The sequence below is a fragment of the Somniosus microcephalus genome, chromosome 1 (genome assembly GCF_052327205.1).
Source record: "Somniosus microcephalus isolate GS21.2 chromosome 1, FLI_Smic_1.0, whole genome shotgun sequence".
In the NCBI taxonomy this organism is placed as follows: Eukaryota; Metazoa; Chordata; class Chondrichthyes; order Squaliformes; family Somniosidae; genus Somniosus; species Somniosus microcephalus.
Window position 1 is genome coordinate 167,519,868 of NC_140987.1, and position 20,827 is coordinate 167,540,694.

The window sequence follows — 20,827 nt, forward strand, 5'->3', positions numbered from 1 at the left end:
GACATTTTTAATTAATCCTGTCTCGTTACACAGGACCAGATCTAAGGTTGCTTGCCCCCTGGTCGGTTCAGTTACATACTGCTCAAGAAACCCATCCCTAATACACTCAATGAACTCATCCTCAAGGCTGCTCTGCCCAATTTGATTTGTCCAGTTAATATGATAATTAAAATCCCCCATAATTATAGCTGTTCCCTTATTACAAGCCTCAACTATTTCCTGATTAATACTCCGTCCAACAGAGTTGCAACTGTTCGGAGGCCTATAGACTACACCCACTAGTGTTTTTTTCCCCTTATTATTCCTTATCTCCACCCAAACTGTTTCACTATCCTGCTCCTTTGACCCAATATCATTTCTCTGTATTATAGTGATTCCTTCCTTTATTAACATAGCCACCCCACCTCCTCTCCCTTCCTGCCTGCCCTTCCTGATTGTTAAATAACCTGGTATGTTTAATTCCCAGTCATGGTCACCCTGCAGCCATGTTTCTGTAATGGCCACAAGATCATACCCATATGTCATTATTTGTGCCGTTAACTCATTCATTTTGTTACGAATGCTACGTGCATTCAGATAAAGAACTTTCAAATATGTTTTGTAACACTTAGTTCCTGTTTTTTCCCTTTTTAGTACTTTACTTTTTATTCCATACCTTCTGTCCCTCCCTGACACATCCTGTTTTTTAATTCCCCCACTGCTACCTAAGTCTATGACCTTCTCTGTTGTCATTTCTATTATTTGCTCTCTAGAAACCTCCCCCCCACTAATTAGTTTAAAGCCCTCTCTACAGCCCTAGTTATATGATTCGCCAGGACTGTAGTCCCAGCACTGGCCAAGTGGAGTCCGTCCCAACAGAACAGCTCCCTCCTGTCCCAGTACTGGTGCCAGTGTCCCAAGAAGCAAAACCCATTTCTCCCACACCAGTCTTTGAGCCACGCATTTAACTCTTTAATTTTATTTATCCTAGCCAAATTCGCTCGTGGCTCAGGTAATAACCCAGAGATTATTACCCTTGAGGTTCTGTTTTTTAATTTGACCCCTAGCTGCTCATACTTCTTTAACAGAACCGTCTTCCTTGTCTTATCTACGTCGTTTGTACCAACATGGACCACGACAACTGGATCCTCCCCCTCCCAGTCCAAGTTTCTTTCCAGCCCAGAAGAGATGTCCTTAACCCTGGCACCAGGCAGGCAACACAGCCTTCGGGACTCCCGCTCTTGACTGCAGAGAACCCTATCTATCCCCCTAATGATACTATCCCCTACCACTACAACATTTCTTTTTACTCCCTCCACTTGAATGGCCCCCTGTACCACGGTGCTGTGGCCAGGTTGCTCATCCTCCCTGCAGTCCCCGCTCCTGCCCTCACAGGGAGTAAGAACCTCGATCCTGCTGGACAAGAACAAGGGCTGCGTCTCCTTCAACACTACATCCTGGATCCCTGTACCTTCCTCACTCGTAGTCACACCGTCCTGTCCCTGACCACGGACTACATCTGCAGTAATTTACTTCATAGGTGTGACCATCTCCTGAAACATAGAGTCCAGGAACTTCTCCCCCTCCCTGATGTGTCGCAGTGTCTGAAGCTCGGTCTCAAGCTCCATAACATGGAACTTGAGTTCCTCTAGCAGCAAACACTTGTCGCAGATGTAATCACCGTGAGCCTCAATGGGGTTCACCGGCTCCCACATCTCGCAACAGTAACACATCACCTGCTCCATTCTATATAATTAATTAAATTTCTTATTATTAGTTATGAAGACCCTGCCCGGATATATATGATAATATCACACCACTATTCAATAGGACTTACCAACTTAAAGGTATGAAAGAGAAGAGAAGGAAGAAAACCAACCAACCAGCTGATCACCAACCTCCTCCTTGAATACTGTCTGTGGAGCCTGTTTGGTTGACTCGTCTCGCTGCTCCGCCTCCGCAGTGCTGTCTAAGCCTGGGAGTGGGGAACAAAACAGAGCAAAAAACACACCCTCACCTCCCACTTATCCGAACTCTCCCACTTAGCAAAACTCCAACAGCACTCAATGCACAAAGCACTCCATGCACTGCACTAGCCCCTCCCCTTTTATACCCGGATTCTACTTCCGGTTTAAACTGCCCAAGAGTTTAAAAAACCCTTAAAAAATTAAACTTACTTGTTGTGCTGCTCTGCCCAACACAGCCTTTCACGATTCTGGGTATGTTTTAAAAACACTGTCCTACCCAGAGGCAATTCAAAACACATAATTCTTCATCCACGATGTGGACCAATATTTCCCAATCTTCAGGGAAAATAGGGGAATTTTGCAAACCCCTACATTCCGCCCTTTTGATACTTCCAACTTGATTGTAGTATCCACTCGAAGGAGTGTGCAAAATTTCTGAGCCCCCGACAAACAACCATCCCCAGTATTTACCTAACAGCTACCTACCACTGATCCCCGTCCCGTCTATTCCCCTCAAATTTGAGAAAAAACTGTGGTACGGTAGGCATCGTACAGATACATCAATTTACAATAAGGGCTCTCATACCCCTGCATCACTTGTTACATTAAAACTTATTACAAAATGTTGCAATCTTAGTCATACAATGTAATCAAAATGATCCCAAGCATGGAGAGGATCCTATGCCTCTACTCAACTTGGGGCTGTAACACAAAATACAAAAAACTTGAACAACATGCTTAAACAAACCCCGACCATCACATGCCAATGATGGGTCGCGAAATTCAAGTGGGTATTGCTCCTCCCTCCCGGGCAGTAAATGTTCCTCCAACCCCCTTGAATGGTCTTAAACCTTTAAAACATGCAGAATGGATTTACAGACCAGCCTGCTCCACCAGCCCCGAGCCGTTCCCTTGTGCATTTGTGGAGGCGGGGTGCCCCTCATGTTTAAAATTACCTTGGCACAGACCGAGACTGGGGAGTATGGGATCGCGACTCCCAGTCCCTCCCCCTCCCGTCTTCCCTCAACTGGCTGCAGAAAATGATGGGTGCCTGTGTGGTGGCTCTCCCTGGCCCCACACTCAAACTTGGATCCCAGATCCGGCCACCCACTCATCCTCCCCAGCCACACTTACACTCTAACTTTGCCCGTGGGCCCCGGGTGAGTTCCTCCCTTCCCCGAACGCACCCACGCGACTATTGGGTCTCCCCCTCCCCTTTACAATCTTTCCTGGGCCATCACCACCCACTCCCAGGGAACGCGTTCCTATCTGACAAGGCGCCCGCGCTTCCCCACCATGACTCCTCAACAGCAAGGTTTCCTGCAAGTGAACTTCAGTCAGGATAGTGCTGGGTTGGGGGCCGTGTCCCACCCAGCTGGGGCCATCTCTTCCGTGTAGGAGGAGTAGGCAAGTTCCTCCGGACCCTGTCCGGTTTCTCCCAAAGGTCGCTGCGGGGTTTCCCTCTGGATTTGTCCAGTGGCGAGGTGATCCCCAACATTCTGTATCTCCATATCTTCCTTCGATGCCCAGCTCAGGCTGGGCGAACAGGGCTGCTTCTTCTTCCACGCTCCTGCAAAAGAACTTAAAAGGACATACAGCCAGGTCTCACTGACCTGCTGCCTTAGGTGGAGAAATGGTCGGGTCCCTCGACCTCGGACCAAAAATACAAACATTTGGCACACTTATAAACTTAAACTTAAACTTAAACTACAACAGTTAATTCTAAACTTACAATTTACACCTTAAACAAGCTATATACACACATAGCTATAATACAAATGCCGCCCATCTCCGGACGGCCAGGCTAATCTCTGGCACTGTCGCAGATTACTGCTGGCTGCAGCAAAGCTGGACTGCCTCCTGCCTCTGGTCCCTCGCAGCTTATGGCTGCTGGTTGGGGACCCCTGTTCTTTGGCTTCTCCCTGGTTCGGGAGCCTGCCTTACTCCACTGTAAAGTGGGTGACCATCTTGTCTCGGGCTTGCGGACCTGCTGAGACCTTCTGAGGGGTGTCTCTGTGGGTGAAACTTTGGCTGGCGGACCCTGAGCCTGGGTCGCAGCCCTAGCTGGCTGGGAACCTTCTCCCCCTGATGCAAACATCCCAGACTGTATAATATACCTGGCAGCCTGCCGGTACTCCGGGTTTGTCTCCTTTTCCCTACCCACTCCTGTAATGGGGGCAGGTATTCCCTCACCACCCGCTGCTGGTGGCTGGAAATTTTCCTCCCCATGTCCAGAACCTGTTACCAGCTCCCCTGAAAGAGGAATTGTTATCACTGCCTCCCCAGGTCCCACATCATGGGGGGACCACTCTAGAAGCGGGCTGGGAAGCTGGTCCCTTTAAACAGGCGACTGCGCCTGCGCGAATCTCCTCCCGAGTCCCTCGGCAGAGGCTGTGAAGCCTCTGTATTCAAGCAGGCTATTGCGCCTGTGTAAGAACACTGAAAAAGGGCCGCTGTGGTCCCGTCGGCAACTATGCCTGCGCAAACCTCCTCCTCGGAGTCCCGCGGCAGAGGCTGTGAAGCCTCTGGCTTCAAACGGGCGATTGCGCCTGCGCAGGAAAACTTAGAAAGAGCCGCTGGGGTCCCGCAGGCAACTGCGCCTGCGCGAACAATTTCTCTGAAAAGGGTAGGGAGAACCATTGGGTCTTCCAAGCAGGCTACTGCGCCTGCGCGTTCAGCCTCATGGTGAGCAAGAGCCGCTGGGGGTTCCAAGTTCGTGACTGCGCGAACCTGGTGTTGAGAAACCTCTCCTCTCAAGCGCGCGGCTGCGCCTGCGCGAACCTCCTGTTGGCATAACTCTGCCCTCAGGCACGCAACCGCGCCAGAAAACTGAGGAGGATCCGCTGGGGGTATGGGCTGGGGAACTACGCTTGCGCGAACCTGGTCTTGGGAAACCTCTCCCCTCAGGCGCGCGACTGCACCTGAGCAAACCTGCTGTTCATTAGACTGGGGGATTCCTGTCTCCAGACCAGCAACTGCGCATGCGCGGGCAGTCTCTGTGGATGGATTGGCAGCAGCCTGCAGATTTCTAATCTCAGGTTGCTGTTTCTTTGTTTCTGAGCCACATAACTTGTTTAAATTTAAACTTTGGTTCGAATTTAAGCTTTGGCCAAAATTTAGGTTACACTGGGGCAGGGAAGTGTCCCAATTTGTGGCTGGACAACTTTTCCCTGGAAACAAGCCACAGCGCCTGTCCTTACAGGCTTTGTACTTGAACTTGCCTGGTCAGCAAACTCATGTTCTCTTACCCGGGTGGCTTTAAATGGGGAATTTTGGACTTGGACCTGCCTTTGGTCTGGGGCCAAAACTATTCCATGTGCCTCCCTTGTCCCGGATTTCTGCTACCGGACCTGCTCTACAGGGGTCCCAGAACTCTCCTTCCCTGTTCCCCTGCTTAAGCAGCTTAGTCCTCCTTAACTCCATACCCAAACTCTCTATCTTTCTGTTACATGGGGTATGATCTGCTCCACTAAACCTTTGGTCGCAGGCCAGCTTATAAGCTGCCTTTACCTCCCTAACCTTCTCCTCCTGCTCTGTTACTTCTGAGGTGAGGCGGGCATCCTCTTCCCGCAGTCTCATCTCATTCCTCTTTGAACTGTAAGTTTGGTACTTTAGGAACTCTATCTTGTTCCTTGCATGGCTTTTGCCCTCGCTAGCTTCTTGGATGAGGTGTGCGTTTTCCTCCTGGAGCCTCATCTCACTGTCCCTCGCCTCTGTGACTTCCTGCACAAGGTGCTCTATAAATGCCTGGCATTTCATGACCTCTAGTGTGAGGCGTGCATTCTCTTCCCGCACCCTCATCCCACTATCTCTGGCCTTGTTCACCTCTCTTATGAGGCGTTCTACCCCCGCCTGGCATTTTTCAAGCTGGGACTCCCGATTCTTGGCCTCTTTAACCTCCTCCTGCACCCTCATCTCACCCTCCTTAGCCCAGCCACCTATACTATAATAGGTCAGCTTAAATGCTGCCGCTAACTTCTGCAGGGCTTCCCACAGGCTAAAAACAAGAGCAATAGCTGATGCTTTCTCCAGATCCAGACCACATCATATCAAAAACTGCCTCCAGTCCTGCCGCGGTCGCCAATTTGTAGGGGGGCACCTTTTCCGTGGTTTACGGTAATTCGCCTGGTCAGGCAGCTTTGCCTGCACTCTGACCAATTCCAACCCTTTACTTGGTTTACGGTAATTTACCTGGTCAGCAGCCTTTGCCTGCTACCCTTAAACCAATTTCCAAACAGCGGTTTCGAATCGCTACCCCACCTTCCAGTTCTGACTGGAGGACTTATCATTAATGATATATTAAAACAGATAACTGGTCTGGGTGTGAGAAAGTCAAACTTTATTAAACTAAAATCAAATTTTAAACTATACCACATGAACACAGTAATTACAGTAAATTGCTTAACAGGGGAAGGCAGACGGCAAAAACGAGGGATAAATGTCTACAATGTTAATTAAACAATCTTAGCAATTTCCCCTAAATTACCACCCCTAACTCCTTACTAGGTTGCCTTGCTGAGGAGTCAGAAAACCTGCTCACCTGTGGTCCAGCGAAGTAAGAGAGAGATAGCTTCTCAGGAGCTATCTTTTATATCCTGCCAACTCCTGTTTGGCGCTGAAAAAGTCTGTGTGCAAAACTCGCGCCCAAAAGTTCCAATATACAAGAGAAGGACTGTGATTGGCTGATTCAAAGTGGTTGGAGTGGTTTAATGTGTCTGCACTCTGGGGCCGAAGTGTACCCGCCCACATCCGGAGTTCACCTGGGCTAAAACAAAAGGGAATCCAACTGCCCTATTGTTCTGAGTAATGGGTGATTCAAACCCATCCGTACTGATCTGTCCCCTATCAACGTCCTTTTTCCGGAGTTTAGATATATCCATTGGGTATAAGTGGTGTTGAAATGGGGCTAGATTGCTGTGTAAACAGAGCCGATTGTTCTGCGGTTTAGTTCAAGTGAGTTAATCCCTTAAGTCAATAAACAAACATCAATTGCTTCTGAGAAGGGAACTCCCTTTGATTGGCAGGTCTGACTGCCACTGTATTTGATCCTCCCACTTTTTCACAGACATACTCCACGAGCTGTGAGCTGCTTTTGTCTTTTGGCCATGCTTTCTGACTGCCATTTTAAAACCTTTTGTGATTTATACACAGCTCAAAACTCAGAGGTACCATTTTTAATAAAATGTACTGTCTTAGATCCTGATGTTGCCCAAGTGCTGCTCTGCCCAATGCAGCCTTTCACAATTCTGGGTATGTTTTAAAAACACTGTCCTACCCAGAGGCAATTCAAAACACATAATTCTTCATCCACGACATGGACAAATATTTCCCGATCTTCAGGGAAAATAGGGGAATTTTGTGAACCCCTACAGGTGCTGGCGAAGAAGCCTTGGCAAGTTGCTGCAGTGCATATTGTAGACAGTACACACAGCAGTCACGGTGCGCCGGTGGTGGATGGGGTGCCGATCAAGCGGGCTGCTTTGTCCTGGATGGAGTCAAGCTTCTTGAGTGTTGTTGGAGCTGCACTCATCCATGCAAGTGCAGACTATTCAATCATACTCCTGACTTGTGCCTTGTAGGTGGCAGAAAGGCTTTAGTGAGTCAGGAATTTAGGCACTCACTGCAGAATACAGAGCCTTTGACCTGCTCTTGAAGCCATAGTATTTATATGGCTGGTCCAGTTAAGTTTCTGGTCAATGGTCATCCCCAGGATGTTGATGGTGGGGAATTCAATGATGGTAACAGCACTGAATGTCAAGGGGAGGTGGTTAGCCTCCCTCTTGTTGAATTTTGCTTGCCATTTATCAGCCATGTTGCACATGGGCATGGACTGCTTCATTATCTGAGGAATTGCAAATGTAATTGAACACTGTGCAATCATCAGCAGACATCCCCACTTCTGACCTTATGATGGAGGGAAGGTCATTGATGAAGCAGCTGAAGATGTTTGAGCCTAGGACAATGCCAGTGTCCTGGGGCTGATATGATTGGTCTCCAACATCTGCATTCATCTTCCTTTACACTAGGTATGAATACAACCAGTGGTGAGTTTTCCCCCTGATCCCCATTGAATTCAATTTTTCTAGGGCTCCTTGGTGCCAGACTCTGCTAAATGCTGCCTTGATGTCAGGGGCAGTCACCCTCACCTCTGGAATTCAACTCTTTTGTCCACATTTGGACCAAAGCTGTAATAAGGTCTGGAGCCAAGTGGTCCTGGCGGAATCCAAACTGAGCATCGGTGAGCAGATTATTGGTAAGTGCAGCTTGGTAGCACTGTCAACAACACTTTCCATCATTTTGCTAATGATTCAGAGTAGGCTGATGGAGCGGTAATTTGCCGGATTGGATTGACAATGTATTACAAAGTATTTACAGCATTTGTCCTGCTTTTTGTGGACAGGATATACCTGGGCAATTTTCCAATTTGTCGGGTAGATGTAGCTGTACTGAAACAGTTTGGCTAGAAGTGCAGCTAGTTATGGAGCACAAGTCTTCAGCACTAGTCGAGCTGTTGTCAGGACCTTTGCTGCATAGTGCACCGAGTCATTTCTTGATATCACATCAAGTGAATCGATTTGGCTGAGGACTGGCATCTGTGATGGTGGGGACCTCAGGAGGAGGCAAAGATGGATCATCCACTTGGTACTTTTGGCTGAAGATGGTTGTGAATGCTTCAGCTTTGTCTTTTGCACTCATGTGCTGGGCTCCGCCATCATTGAGGATGGGGCTGTTCATGGAGCCTCCTCCTCCAGTTAGTTGTTTAATTGTCCACTACCATTCACGACTGGAAATGGCAGGACTGTAGAGCTTTGATCTGATCCATTGGTTGTGGGATCACTTAGTTCTGTGACTGCTATCATGCATGTGTTGCAGCTTCACCAGGTTAGCACCTCATTTTCAGGTACATGTGGTGATGTTCCTAGCATGCTCTTCCACACAGCTTCTTTCCCAGGGCTGTCATCCTACTGAACTCTACAAATAAACTCTAAAGCCTGCACATCTGCCAATGCACTTTATTATGTTTATGTATTACAAGCCAAATGAATGTTGAATGTTAAATGTCTTAATCAAAATGTACACTCTCAGGAGCCGCAAGCCTACATTTCGTTGTACTGCACTTGTGCACTAACAATGACAATAAAGTTGATTATTATTATTGAACCAGGGTTGGTTCCCTGGATTGATGATAATGGTAGAGTGAGGGATGTGCAGGGTCATGAGGTGGAATACAAAAAAGTTAGCAATTAGGAAAGCAAATGGTATGTTGGCCTTTATTACAAAAAGATTGGAGTATATTGGAAAAGACATCTTACTGCAATTATATAGGGCCTTGAGAACACACCTGCAGTATTGTGTACAGTTTTGGTCTCCTTACCTCAGGAAAGATATACTTGCCATAGATGGAGTGCAACGAAGGTTCACCAGACTGATTTCTGGGATGGGGGATTGTCTAGGGCAAGGATGAAGGTGGTGTCCCATCCCTAACCCACCCCTATCATGACGTTTTGACTAACATTATTGAGTAGACTAGGCCTATATTCTCTAGAGTTTAGAAGAATGAAGTGTGATCTCATTGAAACATACAAAATTCTTACAGGGCTGGACAGGGTAGATGCAGGGAGGATGTATCCCAGGGCTGGGGAGTCTAGAACCGGGGTCACAGTCTCAGAATAAGGGGTCGGCCATTTAGGATTGAGAGGAGGAGAAATTTCTTCACTCAGATGGTGGTGAATCTTTGGAATTCTCTACCCTCAGAGGGCTGTAGATGCTCATTCATTGAGTATATTCAAGGCAGAGATCGATAGATTTTTGAATATTAAGGGAATCAAGGGATATGGGGATAGTGCAGTAAAGTGGAGATGAGGTAGAAGATCAGCCCTGATCTTACTGAATGGTGGAGCAGGCTCAAAGGGCCAAATGGCCTACTCCTGCTCCTATTTCTTATAATTCTGCTGCTGCTACACCTGTTCTGAATCTGAATAGTTTAGCATGGTTGTAGTGCCACACAACACGATGGAGGGTATCCTCAATGTGAAAACGGGACGTCATCTCCTTAAGGACTGTGCTGTGGTCACTCTTACCAATACTGTCACGGACAGGTAGGTTGGTGAGGATGAGGTCAAGTAGGTTTTTCCCCTCGTGTTGGTTCTCTCACCACCACCACGCAAGCCCAGTCTGGCAACTACGTCCTTTAGGACTCAGTCAGCTCGGTCAGTAGTCGTGCTCCCACACCTCTCTTGGTGATAGACATTAAAGTCCCCCAGAGTACATTCTGTGCCCTTCCAAGTAGTGTTCAATATGGACGACTGTTTCATCAGCTGAAGAAGGACAGTAGGTGGTAATCAGCAAGAGGTTTTCTTGCCCATGTTTGAGCTGATGCCATGAGATTTCATGGGGTCAATATTGAGGATTCCCAGGGCCACTCCTTCTCGACTGTATACCACTGTGCCACCACCTCTGCTGGCTCTCTCCTGCCGGTGGGACAGGGCATATCCCGGATGGTGATGGAGGAGTCTGGGACGTTGGCTGATGGGTACAATTCTGAGAGTAGAAATCTGTTGCTTGACTAGTCTTAGGGACAGCTCTCCCAATTTTGACACAAGTCCCCAGATGTTAGTGAGGAGGACTTTGTAGTGGTTTGATACAACTTTGCGTCTTGCTAGGCCATTTCAAAGGGCAGGTAAGAGTCAACGACATGGGTCGGGAGCCAGGCCGGGTAAGGACGGTAGGTTTTCTTCCCTAAAAGGACATTTGTGAACCAGCTGAGTTTTTACAAAAATCCAATAGCTTCATGGTCACCATTACTAATACTCGTACTATTTTTTATTCCAGATTTATTTAATTAACTGAATTCAAATTTACAAACTGCCTTGGTGGAATTTAAACTCACTTAATCCAGATTATTAGTTCAGACCTCTGGATTACTAGTCCAGTAATATAACCCGTATGCTACCTTACCCATAGGTGATCAAGTAAAGGTTTTTAACGGGTATATACGAGTCTCAAAATGTTGCTAAAGCATTAACACTACAAGTTGTCAATAAAAGTATTTATTCTAGATACAAGGTCTTTTGGAAAATAATAGAAGTATTATAAATGTCTCTTCATATAAATAAATGCAGAGTTTGTACAATTCTATAAAATCAAACAGTTTTACATTTTACAGCAACTAGGAAAACTAAAAAAAAAGCAGTTATAAACTTAAATACAATAGGATATATAAAAATCATCACAGCCCTCAAAGATGAGGTGCTCAAATTCTCAAATTAATTCCAACAGAACTGGAACAAACTAATATGGTGTAGGTGCCAGCCATTTGGACATTTTGCAGGTAAATGCAATCACAATATCTTGTTACAAAACAGCTGTACATATTAATTTAAATATAGAAGTTAAGCCATTAGTGCAGTCATATATTTGACATCCTGGCTTGTGACATTCCTCCTGTTCTCTGTCCACCTGTCTAGCTCCAAATTCAGAATTCTTTCACCCAAAAAAAAACCCCTTCAATTTTACAACACAATGTTATACAAAAGGAAATGGTATTCTACTGAATTTACATAATCCAAATGCATAATAAATAAGAAGGGAAATGCATATAAACGTACTAGTGCCTTTCAGCCCTCCTTTTCTCTTGTTTCATGATTTCAAATTCTGATCAGAGGTAGACTGGGAACAGATGGTTGGTTTTGAAATGGCACTCCAATGAAGCATGATAAAGGATTGTAGCCACACATTTAATTCATAATAGAGATGGGATTCACTTTGGTGCTCACAGCCCTCCATCCCATTTCATGCCATCAAAGGAAAGGTTATGGCCTCTCCAGTGGCACTATGAATATCTACATTATACTGTGGACAGCAGCTCCTGTCTTCTATAATACGTGTAAATGGAACAAAGTTCAATGAGATAAATAATTTCCTGTTCTGTTAACTCACATATTGTACTTTTAAACTATAAATAAAACTAACTTTCTTTTGCAGCAATTTACAAATTATTTAAATACTTTCCTGGAAGAAACATGATTTTCAAACACATTGAAACATATTAGACAATTATTAAATTGAAATCAGAACTGAGAAAAGTGGTTACATGTATTCACCTTTAAGTGATTTTTCAAATAAAGTGTATTCCACATACCATAGGTAGTTTAGGTAAACCAATTAGGAAGAACACCTCTAATAAGTAACCCTTTGGGCCAGGACAACCCAATATTTCCATCCTGCACCATCCAGTAAGCGGCAATTCTTTTGACTGCAAGAGGTATCTACTGTAAGGTTCCTCAATGAGACTAATAAAGTCCCACTTTCCTTACAATGATTGCAAGATTGCCCCAAATTTATGTGCATGTTTAATTCTAAGACAGGACAGATGACACATACTCAGAACTGTATTCCTCTCAAGTGAAAATAAAGAAACTTGAGAATGGTAGAGAGAAAATAGGGTATGGGGAGTATATCTTAATTTTTAAAAATGATTACTATACTTAAATGTGAGTTTAAAATTAGACTTCAACTATTATTGCTCGTTAACCTTTTCCAAACTGTACCTCATTAAAAGATGGGAGCACCAGTTTGCCTTGAGGTCAAAATCAGATATAAGCACTAATTTGCCACAGGTATATCTTTTTCAGCAGGCCTCTGTGCTAGACAGTGGTCACTCATCTAATAACTTGTCCCAACTGGTAGCAAAGAGTGATGCATTAGTGTCATCTTTGACTGAATTTTGTTTGAAGATAGAGAAGTTCAAAATGTTAGTCTCATGGTAGAGGGCTTTATGAACTGTTCCATGCCAAAGCTATTTTTAAATTTACATAATTCCTTTTCCATCTTGTGGTGTTTGACACAAAAAGGCACTTAACCTCCAAAGCAATGGAAAATTTAAAAAAAGGAAAGGCAAAGGATTATTCTAGTCTATTTATCCCATATCCAGCACCTGAAACAGATGATCTGGTCATTTATTTAATTGCTGTTTGTGGTACCTTGCTGTGCATAAATTGGCTGCTGCGTTTCCTGCATTACAACATTGACTGCACTTCAAAATTGACTATAAAGCACTTTGGGACGTCCTGAGGTCATGAAAGGTACTATATAAATGCAAGTTCTTTCTTTAGTCTATTAAATGAGGAATGGCAATTTCACCAAGGAACTAAATGGCTCTTACAGCAAAAACCATAGTTAATAGCAGAATAGTTTTCATAATTTGGGAGGTACTCCTAGAAGATCAGCAGATCTTGTTCAATAGCAAATCAAGAGCAGCCTGATTGGGTCATGGTGTTGAAAATTAATTCAGAATGTGAGGATTGTCCTGTCTGGCCAGGTGTGTTAAGCATCAGCAATTTCCCAATATCCTGACTGGTGGAAATTATGCAAGTGGATAGCAGTTTCTCAAAGATATTAAATTAGGCAAGTTGCATTGAGGAGATATTCCAATCCAGGGTGCATTTGGGTTTAAATAAAAACTCAACTGAGAGCTATTTTCATCTGTCATTACAAAATTTGTACAACTTTTAATTATGGGTGACTATGACTCAAGTCACAAAGAATTTGTTCTCAATTAATGGGGATAATATAAACCTGAACAAAATGGCAATGCTGAAATGTGCAATAGCTTCATCAAAATCTTTTGCAACATCAGTCTCTGGAGCTGAACAAACAAAAAGGATACTGGTATGTCCCAAGAAATAGAGATACGTGGCCTACAAAGTTGCTTGTATTCAAAACGTTTAAATCTAAAATATTTCCCCTGCCAATCAGAACTTCCTAGGTAAAGTTTCCCTCTCTCCAATTTATCCTACTCCATGTACCAGAAGCAAGAACTAGTCAGGATGTAGCAGGTTTTGATTTCTGAGGCCTCACCCACATCTCCTTAGACAGCAAAATGAATTTCCCCAAAATGCCATTAAAATAATTATAGGTTCTTCTGTGCAGGTTGAGAAGAAGCTTCTCTTTTGACTGAGCCATTCTCACAATGGGAGAAAAAGAGCTATAGCTGTCTAGAAATTACATGATATAGAGCTGAGAAGAAAGGCCATCTGGATGTGCACCAGAAGTTTCCTAAAGGAACAAGAGTCCCATGGCTTTTTTTATCTGTGTGGTTAACCAGCCATCATATGTGGAGCTAGCAAATTAAATCAGAAGTTTCAGCAACCTTGTATTTGTACTAATGGAACCAATTTGGCCAGTTCTGATCTGCCTTTGTGTTCAAACGTCCTGGGTTATTTTGGTTCAGAATAAAATGAATATCCAAACCCAATGCCATCTGCTGTGTCCTAGGCAAATTCAATTCTGGTAAAATGATTAGTTGAACAGAGTTATGAACAACAAACACAATTATGTCCAATATAAAGTACTGGAAAATATTCAGGATCATTTTTCTATAATCCATTTTTAACCATGAGGTAGTCCATTCTATAGATAGCTAATATGGACTAGCTAATTTTAAGTTGTGGGTGAGATGCAGTACATTAAAATCCATATAAAACAGTAATGAATTAAGTATAAATGTAGCCCAGAGGGGTTTGAGGCATTTTTCAGCTAATTTGCCATGTTCCTGGTTCTGCATCAATATCACATGAAACACTTATTTCCAGTCTTCACCAGAAGAATTATTTCACATGATGTCAACCTTGATAATTGCAACACAACAGCCTCATTGTGTGATGAAGATGATTTAACATTTTTGACAGAACATATTTGTAATTTTCATGAATTTGAATTGAACATTAATGACTGAAACATAAGCAGCTGGCAGCAGCATCTATTAAACCCTCAAATCCTTGCTATACAGTTATGTGCCTATTTGGTACAACGTGGTGATAACACAAAGCTGTTTGCAAAGCAAGTTATAGATGTCCATTTGCCATATTTAGACAATATTAAAATATGCATGTTTCTTTTGAGATGGAAATATAATGTTCAAAAATGTTTGTAGGCACAGCTAAGAGCTGATTTACTGGTGTCCCAGATTTGGTCCATTGCCACTTGTCATTTTTATTAAAAGTATTTTTCCCCATAATGTTATGCTGGTGCTTTACATGTGGTAACTGGATAAGTTCACACTAATCAGAAGGTGCCAAAATCACTTTTCTTATCCTCATATTTAAGTCTTCTGAGTCAATGTGGCAGAACTGATGAATTTACAGCAGCCATCAGTCTATTTTCTTACAGTGATGTCTCATTTGTTTGGGGTCTAGAGTTTTCTTCCTCGAGCAGCGCGATTCTCTGTTTTAGCATTCTCACTTGTGTCTCATGTCTCTCCACCATGGCCATCATTTGTGCTTCCAGTTTTTTCAGTTTGTTTTGATGTTTCTTCTTTGCTTTCTCATAGGCTGCTACTAAGTTACTGTAATTAAAAAGAGTCAACACAATTTACAAATTGTAAATGTGACCAAACCATTGTTATTCCACTTTGTAAAGTTTGGATTTATGCTGTAAAGCCCATCTTCCTCATAAGCATTTGTCACTTTCACACCCTAGGCTGATTACACATCTTGCTGCAATAGGGAAGGATACAAATCAATTTGAACTGAACATTCAATCTTGAAGTGTTAATAGTAAATAAAAACAAATTTGTTGACATTATTCAAACAAATGTGTAGGAATTGATTCTTAATTTAATATTTTCTAAATGTTGTACTTAGAAAGATTTGTGTTACTTATGAATCAAGAAAGCTTAACCCATTTAAAGTACAACTAAACCCCACTGGTGAAGTCATTCTTATTAGTTTACTTGCTCCTCTTTCCATTACACTGAACACTTCTCAGCTGTTTCTTATTCCTTCAACCAACACAACATATTTTCCCTAATAAATTGTATCACAGTTCCTATATGAAGCAGGATGCACCTCATGGGCAGTTTTATCACTTACATGAAAACAATGTCATCTGAACAGGCTTTAAAGAACTAGAAATCTGCGCCTACCATTCATACAAAGAAAAAAAATCAGTAAGAGCATTTTTCACTTGTACTGTACAATACTACAGTACAACAGATTCAGAGGTTTAAACACTGCAGATGTGCAAACTATTTTCAATTCTTTATGGCGTTTCCATTAGGCAAGGAATAATACTGCAGTACAATAAAGGTACTTATGATTTTTACATTATGCATTTTGAATTTTTGTAGGATTTTTAAATATATATAATTGGTTTTATTTATGCTGCCCAGTCTCAGCATTAGCTGGGTCTCAATAGCATGCTTTAATCTGAATCATAGAAGTTCACTTCCTTTTTTCTTATTTGTTCCTGGGATGTGAGTGTCGCTGGCAAGGCCAGCATTTATTGCCCATCCCTAGTTACCCTTGAGAAGGTGGTGGTGAGCCGCTTTCTTGAACCGCTGCAGTCCGTGCAGTGAAGGTACTCCCACAGTGCTGTTAGGGAGGGAGTTCCAGGATTCTGACCCAGGGACAATGAAGGATCGGCGATATATTTCCAAGTCAGGATGGTGTGTGACTTGAAGGGAAACTTGGAGGAGGTGATATTCCCATGCGCCTCCTGCCCTTGTCCTTCTAGGTGGTAGAGGTCATGGGTTTGGGGGGTGCTGTTGAAGAAGCCTTGGCTTGTTGCTGCAGTGCATCTTGTGAATGGTACACACTGCAGCTGCAGTGCACCAGTGGTGGAGGGAATGAATGTTTAAGGTGGTGGATGGGGTGCGAATCAAGCAGGCTGCTTTGTCCTGGATGGTGTCGAGCTTCTTGAGTGTTGTTGGAGCTGCACTCATCCAATCAAGTGGAGAGTATTCCGTCACACTCCTGACTTGCATCTTGTAGATGGTGGAAAGGCTTTGGGGAGTCAGGAGGTGAGACACTTGCCGCAGAATACCCAGCCTCTGACCTGCTCTTGTGGCTGACCCAGTTAAGCTTCTGGTCAATGGTGATCCCCAGGATGTTGATGGTGGGGGATTTGGCGATGGTAATGCTGTTGAATGTCAAGGGGCGGTGGTTAGACTCTTGCTTGTTGGAGATAGTCATTGCCTGGCGCAAATGTTACTTGCCACTTATCAGCCCAAGCCTGAATGTTGTCCAGGTCTTGCTGCATGCAGGCACGGACCACTTCATTATCAGAGGAGCTGTGAATGAAACTGAACACTGTGCAATCATCTGCGAACATCCCTGCTTCTGACCTTATGATACAGGAACGGTCATTGATGAAGCAACTGAAGATGGTTGGGCCGAGGACACTGCCCTGAGGAACTCCTGCAGCAATGTCCTGGGGCTGAGATGATTGGTCTCCAACAACCACAACGATCTTCCTTTGTTTCTCTCACTACCTGCTGCAGGCCCAATCTCGCAGCTATGTCCTTCAGGACTCTGCCAGTACTGGTGCTACCGAGCCACTCTTGGTGATGGACATTGAAGTCCCCCACCCAGAGTACATTCTGTACCCTTGCTACCTTCAGTGCTTCTTCTAAGTGGTGTTCAACATGGAGGAGTACTGGTTCATCAGCTATGGGAGTGCGGTAGGTGATAATCTGCAGGAGGTTTCCTTGCCCATGCTTGACAAAAAAGCCATGAGACTTCATGGGGTCCAGAGTCAATGTTGAAAACTCCCAGGGCCATTCCCTCCTGACTGTATACCACTGTGCCACCACCTCTGGTGGGTCTGTCCTGCCGGTGGGACAGGACATATCCAGGGATGGTGATGGAGGAGTCTGGAACATTGGCTTAAAGGTATGATTCCGTGAGTATAACTATGTCAGGCTGTTGCTTGACTAGTCTGTGGGACAGCTCTCCCAATTTTGGCACAAGTCCCCAGATGTTAGTGAGGAGGACTTTGCCGGGCGTGCCATTGTCGTGTTCGGAGCCGGTGCCTAGGTCAATGCCAGGTGGTCCGTCCGGTTTTATTTTTCTTGTTTTTCGTAGCGGTTTGGTACAACTGAGTGGCTTGCTAGAGCATTTCCAGAGGGCAGTTAAGAGTCAACCACATTGCTGTGGGTCTGGAGTCATATATAGGCCAGACCAGGTGAGGACAGCAGATTTCCTTCTCTAAAGTACATTAGTGAACCAGATGGGTTTTTAACAACAATCGATAGTTTTATTACTGATGCTAGCTTTTTATTCCAGATTTATTTAATTAACTGAATTTAAATTTCTCAGCTGCCATGGTGGGATTTGAACTCGCGGTCTCTGGATCATTAGTCCAAGCCTCTGGATTTCTAGTCCATTAACATAACCAATATGTTACCGTACCCGGTACACAGGACAACCTTCTTTCCATCAGACTGACCTAAATTAGGTCTCAAAGGTGATAGGACAGAGTGCTAACCCCCACTGTGGCATACAGTCCCCCTAAATTGAGATATAGAAAAAAGGGCTATTAGAAATAAGAATTTCTTTTGAAAGTTTGCCTTCCCCCCCCCCCTTTATCACCATTGGGTTGAGGCACTGCTTCGTGTGGCACAAAGCCATACAGACCAGAAGCTCTCGGGTCCTATTTGTAGCCTGTGCTGGCTGACCAGTAGAACATTGGCCAAAACAATAGTTGGGGTGCGACAATTGGCCTCAGCACCCTAGGAAGAGATGGGCATAGAGAAGCAAATCAGTCAGGCTTACTGCTCTTGATTATTATCTTGACTGTACTGGAAATGTGTCAATCAGATGTGAACAAGATCAAGCTTGGCCAAATAGGCTGGTGACACCCATTGTCTAGGCTCACACACAAAAATGGCACACGGACAAGGTACCAGAGAGCTGCCAGTGTCTAGGGAACTATACCAGAGCAAGATGCAGTGCCTTCAGGAAAGGTGGTGAGAAAGAAAATCTTATTTTTTATATTAGAGAAATCACAAGATGATGTACATCAAGACAAGAAGCACAAACATACTGTACTTAGAAAGAAGAAATGAAAACACAAATGCTAGTGTGCAACAGTAGAGCAGCTATGGATTATGGGAGAATCGGACTAGCAGAAAGTGGGAAGTGGTGTTTGGTAGAGATCTGTGCTGGGACCATTGTTGTTCACCATATACATAAATGGAGGTAAGACGTCAAAATTGGCAGATGATACCAAATTTGGGGTATAGCTAATAAAGTGGAGGACTGCACCAAAATACAGGAAGACATAAACAGGCCTGCAGAGTGGGCAGATAAATGGCAAATAAAATTCAATACAGCCAAGTGTGAGGTGGTTCATTTTGGCAGGAGGAATAAGGATCCTAATTATTCCTTGGAAGGCAAGAAACTAAATGGGTTAGAGAAGCACAGAGATCTGGGAATACTGATACATAAATCATTAAAAGTAGTAACACGAGTTGATAAGGCCATAAAGAGTGCAAAGTACTGGGGTTCATTTCTAGAGGAATAGAATGCAAAACCAGGGAGGTAATGTTAAATTTATGTAGAACCTTGGTTAGACTACACTTGGAGTACTGTGTGAAATTCTGGTCTCCATACTACAAAAAGAATACTGATGCACCGGAGAAACTTCAGAAAAGATTTACAAGGATGTTACCAGAACTAAACGGATTGAGAGAAAAGATTGAGCAGGTTGGGGCTCTATTTTCTGGAAAAGAGAACACTAAGAGGAGACCTCATAGAATCATCTTTAAAATTATGAAGGGGTTCGATAGGGTGGATGTAGACAAACTGTTTTCACTTGTAGGTGAGTCCAGAACAAGGGGACATAAATATAACATAGCCACTAACAGATTAAATAAAGAATTTAGGAGGAATTTCTTTACAGAGTTGCGAGAATGTGGCCTGTTTCTGTGCTGTACATTCTATGCTTTTGCAAGGGTACTTGTTTAGTTTGAATTCTGGGTCTGTCATCCATGAGCTATTTACATTACTATATTAGGTTCCATTTTCACAGGGGCAAAATTGTAGACCCACGAAACACTGGGTCTACAATTCTGCCACTGAGACAAAGGAGCTGGATTCAGCAGTGCAAATGTGGGGAGTCAGCTCGTGGAACAGATTCGCACAGAAAGCTCCAGTGTAAAAGAGAACTTACAGCACGGGGATGGTTAAGTTCACATGGTTTACATTGCTGTGAAAATGAAAACTGTCATGTGATTCTACCTGTCTAGATGATAGCCACTATTTAAACTTTGTATTTGATATTCTCAGCTTATATCCATCCCTGAAAACAACAGTCCTGCTCCCAACCAGCTAACTTTTCAGCACTTGAAATGACACATTAGCAACTGCTTTGCTAGGAAAAGTACCACATTCAAATATCAGTTCTATTCTTTTGCAGTACCAAATCCCATACCTGTTTGCTCTTTTGAGATCATTAACAAACTCTGCAGACTGTTGATGTCGCACTTCACTGCTTTTTGTCATTCTTTCTAAAGCAGTTACCAATTCCTGCACACGAGATTTCAGTTTTTTCTCTCTGTGTCAACCAAAACACAAGATTAAACAGAATAAAATAATGCAAATTTTGGTACAGAAAAGGACCATTCAATCTATCATGCCTATGCTGGTATTAGCTTTCCACGCTAGCTCAGTTTTCCTTGCTCTTTTCACTCACTAATGATTAGACATGGCTTCAACAACCATTTGTAGTAAAGGATTCCATAAAAGTTTACAATATAGAAAGCGGACATTTGACCCATCATACCTGTGATGGCTCTTCGTTGAAACAATCCAAAACTAATGCCACTGCTCTGCTCTCTCCCCATAGCCCCGTATCTCCCTCCACTTCAAATTTTTATCTACTCTTCTTTCAACCACACCCTGTTTTCTATCTTTCCACCCAGAGGAAATGATTTTGCTCTGTTCACCCAAATAAACCCTTCATAATTTTAAATCTCTCTATTAAATCTCCTCTTGGCCTTCTCTACTTCGGTGGAAATAGTCCCAGCATCTTAAGTTTCTTCTCATAACTATTGTTTCTAGTCCCTGGTAAGTTTACGATGTGCGCTCTTCTGTGGCTTT

General features: G+C 43.7%; 1 protein-coding gene across 3 annotated transcripts in view; it reads right to left on the reverse strand.

Annotated features, from left to right (window-relative positions):
* Window positions 1-10,980: 10,980 nt before the first annotated feature.
* Window positions 10,981-20,827, reverse strand: part of mcc (MCC regulator of WNT signaling pathway) — a 450,686-nt gene continuing 440,839 nt past the window's right edge. For all 3 annotated transcript variants that reach the window (XM_085987123.1, XM_085987125.1, XM_085987131.1), the window contains 2 exons: window positions 20,160-20,282; window positions 10,981-15,291 (listed from right to left, as the gene is read on the reverse strand). In XM_085987123.1, the coding sequence (XP_085843249.1) occupies window positions 15,111-15,291; window positions 20,160-20,282 (304 nt within the window). In that variant the 3' untranslated portion in view covers window positions 10,981-15,110. The remainder of the gene's footprint in view (window positions 15,292-20,159; window positions 20,283-20,827) is intronic.